The sequence below is a fragment of the Prinia subflava genome, chromosome 1, assembly GCF_021018805.1.
Source record: "Prinia subflava isolate CZ2003 ecotype Zambia chromosome 1, Cam_Psub_1.2, whole genome shotgun sequence".
Classification (NCBI taxonomy): domain Eukaryota; kingdom Metazoa; phylum Chordata; class Aves; order Passeriformes; family Cisticolidae; genus Prinia; species Prinia subflava.
This window is the reverse complement of record NC_086247.1, coordinates 140,423,167-140,440,140: the sequence shown is the minus strand read 5'-3', so window position 1 is coordinate 140,440,140 and position 16,974 is coordinate 140,423,167. Positions and strand designations below refer to the sequence as shown.

Here is a 16,974-nt window from a genome sequence, read left to right as displayed (position 1 = left end):
GTACTACTCTGTGATTCTGCATAACTGGGTTTATTCTCAGTCCATGATTATAATGCAGTTAGCCTTATAGGTCCTTTGTAGTCTCTCATTTTGTAGATGAATTCAGAATTAGAGAATGGGACCTAGTCTGACATCTGTTTGAGACCCAAGTTTTAATATTTATATCAGAAGCCCTATGAAGTAGCAGGGGCTAAGACAGGCAATCGCAGTGATCATTTTAACTGATAAACCAACTGAGAATAAGTAATTCCTAACAAGCCCATCAATTTTTCTGCCACTGGATTTAGATTCTGAAGTGCAGACTCTAGTAACCTCAAACATTGAGTATTGATGGTTTGAACACACAGAATTCCCTACTCAGAATAATAAAATAGAATGCAATTCCCCCCTTTACAATAGTTGTGAATGTCTTGCCTACAGTCCCTAGTTCCCAAACTTCCTCAGTCAGGTTGGAGGTGTTCCCTTGTCTTGACTGGTTGCCGTGTGCTAACGTGTCAATAACACATTGTACCTGCCTGTGATGTGAACATGACTGACACTGCATGAAGGTTACTGGTTTGCTGCCACTTCCACCAGAATGTTTGCTTACTCTTGCAGTTTATTTGCATGAAGTAGGACATTTCTAAGGTCCCCTAACTTGACAAGGAAATGTGCAAACCAGAAGGAATGTTGAGTGCATGTGGGGCATGGGCACTAACTGGGCTAACCGTTATGCATTTACCTTTTAACAGTAGCTGACGAGACTAAGCTCAGTACAATGGATGACCAGAAAACAGGTAAGAATTGACAGTAAGGCTGTTGCTATAGAAACCTTGGTCAAAGCAGCTTACCACAATTACAGAACTGCCAGTCAAATTGCATGAAAACATGAATATTCCAGTACTTGCATGGCTGCTTTCTATTGTGAATAATCAAGTCGCACAGAAAAAGAAAATTTTTCTATAGAGACAAGTATCTAGAGTACTATATTCAGCCAGGTCATGCATGTGATTGTAGCCAGACACCTGTTTCTACACTTTAAACTCATAAATATTCACAGTTGTTTGGGGTTTTTTTGTTCTTTCAAAAAACCTTGGGAAATCTCCTCCTAGCTTCAAACTATAGTGCACAGAGAGATGATTTAGAAGAGTCGAGTGTTTGGCTATTACAGTGCTAACACAGTGCTTGAAAATAATTATTTTAATTAGAAAACTGCTGCCTTTGCCTTAAGTGGTCATCAGATATATGTTGTGCACTGAGTTGAAGATTATTTGTGCAAGTTGATTTGCTTTTGGAGATGAAACGTGAGCACTGTAACAGAGCAAAAGAATATGTAAATAGAATCTTTTCCCCATACCATTCATTGTAATGTGTCACAAAATGATAATGAGAAATAGCTTTCAAGGCATATTTTTTTATTAGTAATTAAAATAATGCACCAACTGCAATTATGAACCTTTATGATTTATTAATATAAGTTAGCTTTTGACCTATGGAATGCTATTTTAATTAGGCTAGATCCAGAGGACACCATAACATTACTTAGCTCTAATTAGGAACAATTCACCTTTTTAACCTGAAAATATTACTTATTTTGGCATGATTTGAGGAGTAATGCATTCCATACAGAATTTACATTTACTAATTCACAACTGCATCTCTGTTTAACTGGATGGTATAACATGAGTATAACGAAAAGCTGTAAGTAATCAAGTGATAAAAATATAATTTTTATTTGAACAGATAGGTCTTCTAGCTTTTAAAACATTGCAAAGTATGGCCACAGACTTGCAGCTTTGCAAAAAAGAATGAGTAAACAAAATCAAAATGTATGAATGCTTTGGAGGATTAAAGCCATCAGAGTGTGAATGTATGAATTGTGTTAATGGTTGTGTTAATAATTGGTGCTTAGGAACTGCCTTCACCTCTGAGCATTATTCACATAAAAACAAGCTAAAGACCAAACTCAAAGTTATTGTAAATTATTTTTCATTTTCTTATTAACCTGTGTAATTGAATGGGATGTGATTATAATGGTGTAAAACCCGTGTTTTAGTAAAATACAATCCTTAGGTTTTAAAAGTGCATAGTGGTTTTGTGGTATCAGTAGAGGGTGGTATGAATTGAGGTGTAGTTTTCCTCTATGTATAACACCTGGATTAAATTCCAAAAAAAGAGACAAATTGGACAACTTGGGTGAAAGATCATGACCATGCCATCTGGACTAGGCAGTTACATATTTTGTGCAAGCAAATGTGCTGGAAAAATTTTTCAATGGCTGGAAAAGAGGAGAACACCTTTTGCTATACTTTTATTTTATTTATCTTGTGTGCTTTTAACCAGGTTTTGTATATAAACACTGGATATCTCCCATTACTGATGATGGATGTTGCTGTTAAACAAACCACTTACTGTAGTTTGGCTTAAAAATTGTCTGGTCATAAGAAAAAAAATGTTTCAAATGTGTGGTGAACTATGCTTTAATGAACTCTAGAAGCCAGAAAACTTCAACATGTATTTACTTTAGAAAAGATAAAAAACAAACTCTGTTACTATCACAGTTGGATTTAATGGTATTGGCTGAAAAGGAGAGCACAGAACTCTCCAGCCCTGGTTACTGTAATAGTTTTTAAATTATTTTTCTTTCTATAGTTCACTTGAAGTACCTAATCCTTGCAGTGTTTACAGTTCATCCTAGAGGTTAGAAGTATATTCAGTAGCAATTGAGCATGGCTCATTTGTAGAGTCCCAGGCATACTATAGCTCTAGGTGGTTATTTTTCCATGTGCATGTTATGGAAATGAAAAAGAAAAAAATCAAATAACATTTATTTAAATTATTTATTGATTTATTTTTACACAATGCTTTTTAATTAAACTTTCATTAAATGGAATCAAAATTAAACTTGTTTTGATGCAGTTTCTTAGCGTATTCCTGCCCTGCCCTCCTCTCCCCAGAGGAAGTGTTAATCTCTTAGTGTCTGCACTGAATTAGAAATGGAAAAATTTATCAAATGTAACAGAGCAGATGTTACTAAGTAAATAAACTCACTGATAATGTCCTTCAAGAAAGTGTTTAGAAAGTAGACTTTATGCCTTTGCAAAACCAGTTTAATGAAATCCAGAGAAGTTTTTGGCATCAGTTGCAGGTAGCATTCCGCTTGACAGCTCATAAAAATAAGGATTCAGAAAGAAAAAAAAAATGGTCATTTAAAAGTGATTTAAAGGAATGTGCTGATGAAAAATTTGCTTTATAGACTAAAATTAGCCACTGGACAAAACACCATGTATCGCTTGACACCGTGGGCTTTGCCTTTGCAAATCGCCCAAGCGGATTTGTGTCACTGTACTAATAATTACCTTAGGGTGGGATAAGGGGAGGCACAGTGAGCTGTTAAACAGTGTCAGCACAAGGGAGAAACAAAGGGCTGGGGTAGGGAGCAGCACCCAGGCTTCTGTGGTGTCTGTGTGTTCCGTGTCTCGTAGGTGTCTGTGCCCTGGGGAGGCACCTGCGCAGTCACACATGAACAGGGGGTGCCTGCAAGGCTGGGAGGGCAGGGCTTGGCCCTTGTCCCCAAGGGTTGGGGACACAGGGAGGGGAGAGGCACGTGTGGTGGGCAGGGGCTGTGCTTGGCAGGTCACAGAGCCCTCAGGAGATGGACAGGCTGTGGGCACTGCTGAGCTGGGAGGATGAAGCATGGTGGCAGTCACGGCAGGAGGACTGCTGGCATACAGAGGGATGAGTCTACCTCAAAGGATATTTGTTAAGAAAATCATTGAAAAGGGAGATTTTGATAAACTTCAAATTTTAAAAATGATAAAAGAAACCCTTTCATCCTCAGTCATATAAATATGCTTTAGGTAGATGTGTCTTTTCCTCTCCTTTTTTCTACTTTAAATTCTGGTGTCAGAATAGAAGTAGAACTCATTCTGAGCAGATAACGCTTCTGATGATTACCACCAATGCTGTAAAGGCTGCAAGAAAATGCTGACATTTTTGTGTTTGGAAAACAGTGTTTTGATGTGGCTCATAAATTTTAAACAGAATCCGTTTTAAAGAAAGTTTGCTGGTTTTTACCAGATTATGGGTAAACAACTGACTTTCTGACTGGTGAATTCTAGTAATAAATTCTTAACACACAATTTACAGGCCCACCTAACTGTATATTTTGAGAGTAGTAGATTTGCTATGAAGTAGCCATAGAAGATAGTGAAGGCATTAAAATATAAATAGCTATGTGATCACACTGATAAAATTGCTTGTGAAAGGAGATTTCCCCATTTCAGATTCTGCAACCTGTTGACATTTGTGTTCATGGCCACCCAAATTCAATAAATATTCTTATCATTTATGTAATCCATTATTAGTTTTACAGTACTCAACATTAGGTCATATCCCAGATGGGATATCCTTTGGGAAAACACAACTTACATAAATACAGCTCTCACAGAGATCTGTATTGGGTGTCAGGAAATGGAACTTTTTAAATGTTCTTTATGAACACAAATGGGCACATAAATGCCTTCTTTATAATTACTGTTTACAAAAAGAGCCACTCAGTAATTAGGAAAAGATATATGAGCATTTCATTTGGAAGGTTGCAAAGCAGAATGTGGAGTAAGGAAGTTTACAGTAAGTTGCTATGTAAGAGGACACCCTTTCCTTTTGTATATGAAACTGGATCTGTCAAACAGCTGGTTTATATATGCTTGTCCCATTTCCTCTTTTTTTCCCTCCAAGATGTTGCATTCTTTTTTTTCTGTCTCATAGTCAAGAAAAAAAGTACAATCCTGAAATGTAAAAAGCAAAATAAAGTGTCATTTCTTGTGTACTGCAGGCATGAGTGGAGGAATAGCAGATTTGACCATGGACTAGAAAGTGGACAGTTTTACAGGGCACTGTCTAAATTGGAGTGCTTTTACTTAGCAAAGAAAATGTTCTGTAGAACGCTCACCTTAGCCTTTGGGCCATTTTCAGAAGTTTGGTGATTCCAGACTGCAGCTTGTTTGCACAGCTGGGAAGCCACCAACCCTCCCTGGTCCCAGCTGGCCCTGTGCTCTGCCCCAGCCATCCTCACAACCCTCAGCCCTCTAATAACTACAGGCTGTGTGTGAGAGGGTGGCTTCTTCTAGGAGGTGGGAATTCATAAAGATAAATTTTCTCATTTGTTGGGGTGCACTTATTTCTGACCAAGGGTCCAAACAGCAGGACTACAGACTGCTGAGGGAACCAAACTGCAGGAGCTGTGTAGACCTGGGTGGGTAGATTTTGGGTTTGTTTCTGTTCACAAGTTAATCTTATCAGTAGGGCAGCTGAAGGGAAATACTTTGACAGTTGCTGTTTGAATTTATTTGATCTGAGGGATTTCAGTTTAATGCAATTGCTCAGACTTTTAATAGCTGAATAGAAAATGATAGCATTCACTGCTTTGCTTCATCTCCTACCAAGGTAACAAATGATGTGGAGAAAATTTGCCATGCTGCTATTCAGCATCTCCTCTGTGGGGACAAACAGCCCCCTTTTCTCCCCAGCTAATACTGAATAGTTTTAGTAGTGCAGTAGCAGTTTTCCCCAATTTAAGGTAACTTCACATACCTTTCATAAAGAGCAGTGACAGATGTTGTCTCCCTTCTGTCTCCTAATATCTACCAGAATAGGGATCATCTTCAGAACTTGGTATTATTCTGAGATAAATACTTAAAAGAGGTAGTTTTCCTTTATTGCACCTTTATTCACCTATGCCTACTAATGTACTATTCATAGTTTTGATACTCCTGGGGATTCAAGCCTTGGCTTTCAGTGGTGGTGTGAAATTTATTTCTGCCAGATAGGGATACTGATCTCAACTGGATAACAACCTACCACCTGGGACTGTTGAGGTGCCACAACAATTCTTTTTGTGGTCCCTTTGGGTAGAGAAAAAGTATGAATTTCATATTATAGGTGAGGGCTCTGGTCTCATAATTTCAGGAAATGTAGCCATGATGCTGTTGTCCCACCTCATCTTTCCAGTCCCAAGTCCTATAGAAAATCTAGCTAAGACTGTACTTGCACTTTTGAATAAAATCAATAAAATGTGGTGGGGTTCTTTTTCCCTAGAAAGACTCTTCCAGTTTTAACTTTAGTATGAGATCTAACTGTGCAGTTGTGAGGTGATTTGCAGTACGAGTGGTTGTCTAAGAACCAAGAATATACATTTAACCCACAAACCTGAGAAGTAAAGTCTGGATGGAGAAAGGCTTTTGCAGAACCCTGCCTGAGGCTTCCTTGGCACATCTCTGGACATGCTGCAGTGATAAGAGCTGCCCTCAGCCCTAGCTGTAGTCAGTCCTCATGCCCAAGCAGTCACTCCTCGTGACTGCCAGGAGTGTGTTTATTTTCCAGCTGGGTAACTGGTATTGCCCATTTTATTGGGTTCTTTCCATAGATTGTTGTTAAGCAATTTCACAAAATCTGAGCAAGTCAGTTGATGCTTCTCAGAAGCATTTAATTATGAAATTGTTAGCAACTTGATGCAAGTCTTTAAAACTCAGACAAAGCTAGAGGTCAGACTACTTTGCAAGACTGTTACACTAAACACAGTAGGATTCATGCCCATAATCTACTCTCTGTTCATGAGTTGCTAGTACAGAGCAAATTTTCTGCTCAAACCAAAAATAGTTAATTGTTTTGTTAGTTGCCATTAGATATGCATCTGTGCTGGTTGTATGAGCTAAGTTTTTAAAGCCCCGTGATTTCTTTGTAATTTAAATAGTGTAAAACTATAGCCATGGATGTTGGTCTCCCTTCAGTGATTTGAAAAGCCAGTCATAGCTAACATTGTCGGTTTAGCTGACTGTGACTTGACATACTCATTTGCTTCTGAGACCAACAAATCTGTGGAGAATTCCCTACAGATTATTGAGAGATGATGTGAATAATGTTAAGCGTGTCCCCAAAGACTTTCAGGATGGATATGCATAATCAAGCATGCTGTTCTCAATACTAATTCTAATTACGTTTTTTTCCCCCTTTAAATCTCTAAGGTTCCCCAACCCGAGATGTGGGGCCTTCGCTGGGTCTGAAGAAGTCCAGCTCGCTGGAAAGCCTGCAGACAGCCGTGGCTGAGGTGACTCTGAACGGGGACATCCCTTTCCACCGCCCACGCCCGCGCATCATCCGGGGACGCGGCTGCAACGAAAGCTTCAGAGCTGCCATTGACAAATCCTACGACAAACCTGTAGCAGATGATGATGATGAAGGCATGGAGACTTGTAAGTAAACTGTTATTTACATAATGAGTGTTAATGGCATAGGTTAGTTCCTTTAGGAAGTGACTAAAGTAATAGAACATAATTTTACAATTTAGAAGAATAGAACTAACTTCATCAATATTTAGGCTTTTTCACTTCATTTGCTTTAACAGATCACACTCTGCAGCTTTCTTCCTTTCTAAAATAAGAGAATAACATTATTTGGAATATGTTTACTTAAATTGCTATGAAAATATTCTGTAAGATGGCTAATTAATGTACTAATGTAAACTAAAAAAAAAATTTAGGCAGAAAGGCAAACCCACTATTTATGTTACAAAAATATAGGCATCTAACTTTGAAATAGTACATTTGTAGTGTTGGGGGGATAAAAAGAAATCACTGTCCTTTAATTAGAGTGAGTAAGGTTGGCAGATCTAATAAAATACAAAGTTAATGATCAGCTATTACCCACCCTAATGGGCATTCATTTACATTTTCAGTTCTTTAACCTGAAGTATGACCCAACATGTGGAGAATGTCATTAACATAAAAGAATCACTTCAAAGCTAACCTTATCATTATTGAACTATGTAAGAATGGGCTGGTAAAATGACAACTCATATTGAATGAAAATAGTATGAATGGTAAATTACTTCAATCAGGGGTTGTATTAAAATCATTGAATTTTTAACCTTCATGTTGTACTACTTTCAACTTGTCACACGCCAGCAGATTTTTTTAATCAACCTGCAGCTAGTTAGAAGTTTATGAATGAAGATGATGGTGGGATGGTTGAAGTAGAAAGTATTTAGCCTGAATTTAACACAGACTTGAAAAGGAGTTTTTCACTGTCTTTAAATTTTTTTTTAGTTTCAGAAATTCTGTTTCATAAGCATCATTCCCTAATATTCTTTTATAAGTTACTTCTCTAACCACTCTTCTATTTTTTAAAAAACTCCTTGCTTTTTTATTTTTAATCTGCCTCTTTTTAAGAGTGTTCTGAGGCCTCAAGAGAGATCATTTTGCCAGTCACTTTTCTTAAAGGTAGCTACAGATGGAATTAATTATGCTTTGCTTTTCCAGCACCTAACCATTTCACACAGCAGTGAGGCTAAATGCTGGTATGGTGCTGCTGGCTCTCCATCAATTTCTGACCAGTAGAAGAATAGGTGTGAGAAAATGTGTAATGATCCTGCTCGTTCTTACAAACTGCATGCCTGTGGTCTTTTGGGACATAAGACCATGTTTTTATAGAAGGCATTGTTGGTATGAGCTGATAGAAATATACTAGTTTGAAGCTTCAGATACCCAAGGTTTATCCAGAAGTTAAAGATGGTTTAACTTCAGTTGATCAAAAATATAGCAAAACTGTTGTCGTGAAGCACTTTCAAGGTGAGTATAGGTTTATGAGATTCTGGTAAGGGGTTCTGAGCTTGTTGATGAAATGCATAGAGAGTAGCAAGGCAGTATTTATTTATAGCAAGGAGCCCTTTGCATCCTTTGCTTCAAATGGGAGCAGCAGTGTTGTGGCTTAGCTCCTGCAGCAGCCCCAGGCAGCTGCCTGCCTACCAGTGGGACTGGGGAGGGAATTGGAAGGGTAAAAGCTGGAAAACTTGTGGGTTGAGATATAGTCAGCTTCACAGGGAAAGCAAAAACTACACACACAAGCAAAGCAAAACAAAGAATTAATTCACCCATGGGTGGGCAGGTGCTCAGCCATCCCCAGGGAGCTGGGTCCCATCACGTGTGACTGTTACTTGGGAAGACAAACACCATCACTGGAAATGTCCTTGAATTCCTCCTTCTACCCACAACTTAATATACTGAGCATAACACCATGTGTTTGGAATATCCCTTTGGTCAGCTGGGGTCGTCTGTCCTGGCTGTGTTTCCTCCCAACCTCCTATACCTCCTCAGCTTCCTCTCCACTGTGGCAGCACAAAAAGTAGGAAAGGCTTTGGCTCTGTGTAAGCTCTGCTCAGCTTAATAACAAAAACATTTCTGTATTATCAACCTTGTGTTCAGCACAAATCCAAAACACAGCCCCATACAAGCCACTGTGAAAAATAACCCTATGCCAGCCAAAACCAGCACAAGCAGGAACCAGACAAAGCCTTCTGGCTGAAATCAAAGTGTCATGGGGTTACTCTTTGCCCTCATCTCTCTTTGGATGTTGTCTCATGCTGGTGGACCAAGAACCATCGATGTCATGAGAGAGCAAGAGCAAGGCTTGTCAGATCCCACATGATAAAGAAGGGCTGGGCTGAGTGTGACCAAGCTATATGTGTAGAACTATGCATTTTGTTGTCTTCTGATAGCTTCCACATATGGTAATGAAACATCTAAGAAGTATTCCAGAAATTTGAAGAGGCATATTCATAGAAGCAGATGAGTAGCAAAGCAAATAAAATAAGTTGATTGGATAGAATTCAGTCCTTGAGGATTTTTGCTTCTCATGGTGACTGTGGGAGCTTAAGAGCTGTCCCAGCCCTATGTTGCCTGTCTTCCTGAAAATGTCTGTATCTGCATTAAACCTCAAAGCACTGCAGTCTGCTCCACTTTGTGTAAATTGTATATGGATTTAGGTTCCAGAGAGTTTACCAAATGGTGTCTTCAGCTGGACAAAGTTTGGGCACATACGAATATGTAGGAGTTTAACAATCTGGTTCTAACGTAATTAATGCCTCACTGCTGCCATAACGACGTTGCCTAAGTTTCTTTTTAATTGTATTTAATTATTCCATAATTGTTTGAAATTAGAATGTGACTTTCTCGCATTATAAAACCCAGGCAAACATGCTGGTGGTCAATTTGCTGATGCCCTTGAGGTTGGATCCATTTGTCTTACTTGAATTTTTTTGCCTTTCTCCATGGGTTTCAGTGCTAGAAGTGTTTCTTTGCCTATCAGACAGTGACCTACTTTGGAATAACAAATAATAACACTGCAATGTGTTGTATGGAGGAATTCCTAACATGCCATCATTCCATATGCAAAAGCCATAAAAAGTACAGGTAGCGTATGTGACAAAGGGGCTGACTCTTCAAAAAGTCCTTGGAACAATATGCTATTAAATTACTGAATGTAGGATTAAAATCAGATGGCACTGACTAGTTCTGAGGTAACATTTTAAGTATTTGAGAACATGTGTGTGAGTTTTAATGGCTGTAAAGAAGGATCATTTGTGGAAAGAGGTGTGGGTATTCAACTTCTGCAGATAATTTTTCCTGTGGTTTTTTTATTTGTTTTTTTCTTCTTCTTTCTTTTTTTTTTTTTTTCCTTAATACTTGAAATAGCTGACTAGAAGCAAAATGTTTATCTTTATGGCATGAAGAAGAACAAGACATTTTGATTGGGAGAGATCAACAAAGCTTTCTAATCTTTTGCTGAATCTTAATTGCTGGAATCTAGGGCTGTATTAAATATCACAATAAGAGGCCTAGAAGCTTAGTGGCAAAATAGTTTCACGTTAAGTAGCTTTGATTCCTCATGTGCATCTTTTCCATTTTATGGGCTAATTAGGAGAATAGCTTCATAATACCTGTTTGTGTAGTTCTCCGTACTGCAGTGTGGTTCACGAAATGACACTAGTGTTTAGTTTAATTGATGTTTAAAGTATACTCCAATTTAATTTTTTGGCTTCAGCATCCTGAATGGGGAGGTAGGAGGTTGCAGGAAAAAAAGGAAATAACAGCACCAAAACAAATACATCCTGCATTTTGCAGTAACCTAATGTCATTACTGCAACATAACAAAAATTAGAAGTTTCGTTTGTAGCCTGGGTTTGAATTTTAATTGAGCAGCATTTGCATTTGTTCTAAACACTAGTAATTATGTGTATGTTAATTGCAGGATGACTCCACTGCATGAAAGTGAAACAAGCTTCTTCATGTTGTGTCCTTTTAAGAAAACTGGAAATCTGTTTAGTTCAGTAGAGAGACCAGTGTTTTCTCCAGGACAACAGGCGTCCCAGTTCACAGGCCTTGGTCTAAGCTACTGAGTTAATTGCAAGCAAACTGTGTATGATAGCCAAATATTAATTGCAGCACAAATGTAGAAAGGAGACAATGTTCTCCATGGAACGTGCAAAATAAGGAGTAAGCGAAAGCTTTGTGTCCTGGTTCTGGCCGGGACAGGGTTGACTTTTGCAGTAGCCAGGAGGGGACATGGCCAGGACCCAGGGTTATTCCAGACCACCTCACATCATTTTCCAGGGATGAGGGAAGGGGTCTCTACCAGGTCCTGTAGAGTAGTGGAGGGAACAGTCAGCTGTTGTCAGGGGTGAGAATTTGCGTGCCAGTCATTCTTTCCTTGCACGCTCTTTTATTCGTAGCGTTGCTGTTGGCATTGGTTTATTTATCTAATTGTTGTTTCCAGTAAATTGTTCTCTTCTCAACCCATGATCTTTACCTTTTGTGCCTCCAACTTTACCTTTTGTCCCCTCCATCCTGCTGTAGGGGCAAAGGGAAGGGAGGGGGAGCACATGTTTTGGAGAGTCTGAGTAGGAGCACTAAACCGGGGAGTGCCCTCCCTAAACCACGACACAGTGTTATGACAAGTTGTTCCACAACTCAGCATAGCACAGTAAACAATGCATATTTATGATTTATTTAATGTATTGTTATATGAGTATGAACCAACATAGGTTAAAATGGATGAATCTTTAAAATGCTAGCAGTGAAGTTCCAAGTAAACAGTTGACTTCAAAATTTGTCAGAAATTTTTTTTTTTACTAATTATATTCGTTTGCAAGTACAGTCTTTTAAATGTCTAGTTAGAACAGATTGTAGCTATAAATTAACATGTAAAAAATTAACATTTCTATTCCAAAGTGTTTTTCCACAATTCTTTTAATAATAACTAAATATCACTCCAGACACTGATTAAGAAATGCTGGGATCAAAAAAATTACAAGAACAGCTAGTACAGAGGCATATATAGGACCTATTAGTTTCCTAAAATACAATAACATGAATATTAAAACTATTTCTGCAGTGGATATCATCTGCTTTACTCATAGCAGTCCTGAATTAAATGCCAAGGCTTGGCCACAAAAACTCTGGTGGATTGTACTTCAAAGTACTAGTTAAGATTCAAAACCAGTTATTAATTTTGAGATGTATCTGACATGGTGAATTTTTCTTGAAATATATCTATGTGATCATCCGGGGCTGGAGAGTATTTACAGAAAACTTGATATTTGTTGAATAAGTGCAAAGTCTATTGGATATGTCTAGGGATTGTAATATTAAGGAATAAAGAATATTTTGCAAGCAAGTTTCTGAGAGAAAGAAAACATTATATTGAATGGCTTTCAGTCAGTGATTTGTAGACTTTTCAGGTTCAATGATTTACATGTAAGGTGAAGATGAATGATGACTAAGAAAAGCAAGTTTATATTCTGCAGCAGTCTATATATGAGAAATGTTGGAGGAATTACACTCTTCTGTTGGCTGTAGAAGAGTTGCTGAGATCTTGAGCAATATTAGCAGAATAATATTAAGAAGTAGTAAACGTAGAGGAAACTTAAAACCAGGGGTTTTTCCTTCTATAAGACATGATCATTTCAAAATCTTATTGAGTACAAAAATTGTTTTCTTCTCCACAGACTGTGTATATATAAAGCAAAATTGTGTTTTTCAAATTCTACTGCCAAAAGTTGTTTGGAGCCTTTGTGTTCATTGGAACTACAGGAGGCAGTACTAAGTATGCATCTGTGATCCTAATTGTTGCTTTGTGCAGTCTCTTGGAAAGCTGGGAGATGGTTGGAACCCTACATAAATGTGATGATATAAAATGTTAGAGCTCATGGAAAGTCACAGCTTCACGAGCCATGCAGTGCAGTATTCTGACCCAGCAGCTTGAAGTGTTTGTTTCTTTCTTGCTAAACTGCAGTTTTCAGTGGATTTTTTCCTGTTAGTCGTTTTTCTTTCAAACTTTCTGAAATGCATGTGGGCTGTTAAATCTAGCCTTGGGTGTGCTTTGGCACTCCTGGTCTTGGATTAAAAACAGAGAAGAAACATGTTATCTGCCCTTAAAGGATTTGTTCCACTGGATGAAATCTCCCCACCTGAACCTCCCTGGCCGCCCCATCTCAACCAAGAATAACAGCAAAAATAACAATCATAGTGCATGATGTGTTATAAATGGCTCCAGGAAATGAAGAAGCATAATAAAACTGTTATTTTACTTGCAGAAGAAGAAAAAGTCTATTATGGCTTGTGTTGAAGGTTAACACTCCCTAATGACTTTCATATTTTTATGAGAATATTTCTGAGAATTTATGGACAAGACATGCTGCACTGCTGTTGTTACTTCTTGCACATATTTTTAAATCTCTCCTCAACTGATTCAGATACTGAAACAAAACGGGCCAAATTAACATCACTTTGGTAATCCTCTTTATTAATCCATACATTATCCAGAGTATCCATGAAGTGCAAATTGTGTTTTGCAGAATGGCCTGCAAAGGTGAATTCCTTGCTTTTGTGAGTTTAATACTTCTAATAAACACTCCTGGAAAACCATGTGAGCAGATACTGATTTAAAAAAAAAGAGTTTATAGTGGTTTTGCATATATCCTGTTTCAAAATACATTATGGAAAATACCAAAAAGTCTGCACTTGTTGTTTGTTCTTATGTCACTGATGTTTCTTAATATGTGCTTTCAGTGGAGGAAGACACAGAGGAGAGCTCAAGATCTGGCAGAGAATCTGTGTCCACAGCAAGTGACCAGCCATCTCACTCATTAGAGAGACACATGAATGGAAGCCAAGATAAAGGTGACAGAAAAAAAACTGGAAAGGAAAAGAAGAAAGATCGAGATAAAGAGAAGGATAAAATTAAAGCAAAGAAAGGAATGCTGAAAGGCTTAGGAGACATGTTCAGGTAGGTGCTTTGCAATCAAATGTGAATTATGAAAAGAAGCTTCTTTTTCTAACCAGTCATTATATTGTAAATTCTTGCTGAGACTAGATTTTACTATGCAAATCCATACACGGTGTATACAGGCTGATCTCCCAGTTTTTGAGTCTATGGGTGGTGTCATAAAAGGAAGCAGCTCAGCATAGAAGAGAAGTGGATGGGTGGCAGACTCAAGGAAAGTAATTTTAAGACACAGCCTTCTTGGTTTTGAAAGAGTCTTTGGTCATGTCTAAGTCATGCACATATACTTTTAACAATTCAAAATATTTGGGGCTTTGTTTTAATTTTCTTCTTTAATACTGTACCCAAAGCCTATTATGTTACTAAATGAATGTTTTTCTTTGCTTTACTGTTAAGATTATTGGTATCATGGGGGCATGATGTGAAAGAGATGAATCAGTTTGAGATTGAGATAGCGTGCTCCTCTCAAGGAAGAGAGGATCTAAGGTTGTGTGCTCTGAGAGCCCACAGAGGACGGGTCAGTGAAAGGCCTGATTTACCAAACACTGAGTTCTTTTTAAAGGAGTCATCTCTCCAGCAGACATAAGTGATCTGAAAGGAGCACACTGCTGAGGTACATCCTGCTGTTGTGGGTAAATGTTGTAACATGACAAACATCTTTGATCACTTGTGGAAAGTGGTGAGAGAGCAAGAAAATCAGTCCTCCTTTTAGCTAGTTATTGTAAATAAATGTATTTCAAAGAAAAAGCAATATTAAGGCAGGTTCTGTTTTGTTATTTAATTTTAAAGTGAGGTACTGGTATTATTTTAAATATTTGTTAATGATTCTGCTCTGAAAGCATGTAAGGGGAACTTCAGTTAACTTTCATCACATTACTTTCTTTATCCTGTAAAATACTAGTTTAAGGTGTGTTTTAACTGCACAGGTTCTTGAGAATTGTTCTGTTACTGAGAATCATATTACAAGAGTAGTAAGTAGAAAAAGTAGTTAATTAGGAAAAAAACCAATTTAATTTGAAAATACATTTTTGAAATCTTCTTTAGAAAACACTAAATTATACCAGGCTGTTAGACAGTGTAGACAAGACACTGAAGACAGCCATAGAACACAAGGAGAATTATAGGAGACAGACCCACATGTCAGGTAGGAGGAGGGTCCTTCAGCCTGCGAGACCCATGGAGATGCCCTCATCTTCTGGGCATTTGCCTCCTTTAATTCAAGCTTGGAGCAGAGCATTGCACCCCACTCTGGGAGAGTGTGGAAGGCAGAAGATGTGGAATGCTGACCAGTTCTTTCCTGCTCTCTGTCATTTTTAATGGCAGGTGAAATTGAGAAACAATATGCATAATAAATTCTATAGGCTCTAAGCAGTAGCACCTTGGATACCTTGAATGTTGTCTTGTGAGTTCACTCAGAAAATGTTTACAGCGTCTAGAAAGCTTGGGGAGCTCCGTGGTCCAGACAAGGTAACCTTTTCTGTGTGCTTGATATAACACTTCTGAAATCTCTAATCTCGAAACAACACTAATTTGAGTGATAGGATGATCCAGTGCTTTGTTGTTTGCTCTTCATAACAGTCAACATTTTCTTGATTTTTTTTCCTTCACTACCATTTCTGAGTGAACTTTACTTTTCAGTCTCCTCTTAATTAATGTGAGAGCACTGCTATCTGGATATAGCTGACTCCTCCTGGATCTGTAAATTAGCTTGCACCTTGTCAGCCCGCACAAGAGAGGTGTTCCTGGCAAGCAAGAAAATGCTGATTGAGAGAATTAAGCATTGTGCCTCATTTCCACTTGGTGCTTGATTTGCTTTTTTGACAGGCTTCTCAATAATGTTTGAGAGATGGGCTTTGTTATGTCTGCAAAATAACCTACTACTTCTACCTATAACATGCTTTGTTTTTCCGTACATTTGGCATATATCATAGGTATCAAGTAATCACTGGAAGAAGTTGTGTGATAGAAAATAATGACAGTAACATTTAAAATTCAAACCAGGATCAAAGCATAATTGGATGTTTTAGTTCTGTACAACATTGTGATTTCTTTGTCGTTCTTTTTTCACTTTTTTCTTCCTTTTCAGCGCTGTAATCTTTAAATAATTTTTCTTCATCAGGTTGTATGGGCAAAAGCACTTGCAGAATGAAATTTCTGTTCACTGACACTTTATTCCAATGTCTGTATTTAGCCAAAGGGCTTTTTATTGCCTATATGCAAACTGGCATCTTACGAAGTAGAGTCTGTGTGATGTATAAAAATAAGTATCCTTGTGTTCAACTAAAATCTTGGGATTTGCTACTGGAATCTTCATTAAACTCTACTGTGAGCTGGAAACTCCCACTAGAGAACCCTAGGTTACCTTTATCCTTCAGCATCTAGTCCTCATTTCCAAGAAATCCCTGGATGATTCAGATAAGAAGTTAAAATCATGAGTAAATCCTCTAAACATCTCCGTTGTTTTACTGCTTGTATCAAACATAGTAAAGAGGATTGACATAAGCTTGGCAGAGAACTGCAAACTGAAAACTGTGTGGCTCTGACACACACAGCTCCTGTTATTTCCAGAGGACCTTTGCTGTCATTGGGCTGTGGACAGGCTGGAAGTTCACCCTTCTGACTGTGACATAAATCTGTCTGAGCATGTGTGTACTTGTTTTTTCAAACTGACATTTCAGGACACAACAGATCAGTTAATTATGGCATTTGGCTGAGCAGTCTCTTCACAGATGAAAATGGGACAGCAATTAGCTTAGAAAAGTGTTGAGCAGAAATATTGGTCTGTTGGAGGAGAGGCAGGTGCTGCAGTGCTTTGCTTTCACCTGAATCTGTTTGTTTTATCTGAGTGTAGTGGGATCATTCTTGTCTTAGCCTTTC

The 16,974-nt window shown here is 38.1% G+C and overlaps 1 protein-coding gene across 18 annotated transcripts in view; it reads left to right on the top strand.

Moving 5' to 3' along the window:
• PARD3 (par-3 family cell polarity regulator) overlaps positions 1-16,974 on the top strand; it is a 452,827-nt gene that overhangs the window by 300,002 nt on the left and 135,851 nt on the right. For 15 of the 18 annotated variants that reach the window (XM_063415024.1, XM_063415071.1, XM_063415018.1 and 12 more), the window contains 3 exons: positions 732-776; positions 7,005-7,232; positions 13,884-14,100. In XM_063415024.1, the coding sequence (XP_063271094.1) occupies positions 732-776; positions 7,005-7,232; positions 13,884-14,100 (490 nt within the window). The remainder of the gene's footprint in view (positions 1-731; positions 777-7,004; positions 7,233-13,883; positions 14,101-16,974) is intronic. The other 3 variants (XM_063415043.1, XM_063415034.1, XM_063415126.1) reach the window with 1 other exon arrangement.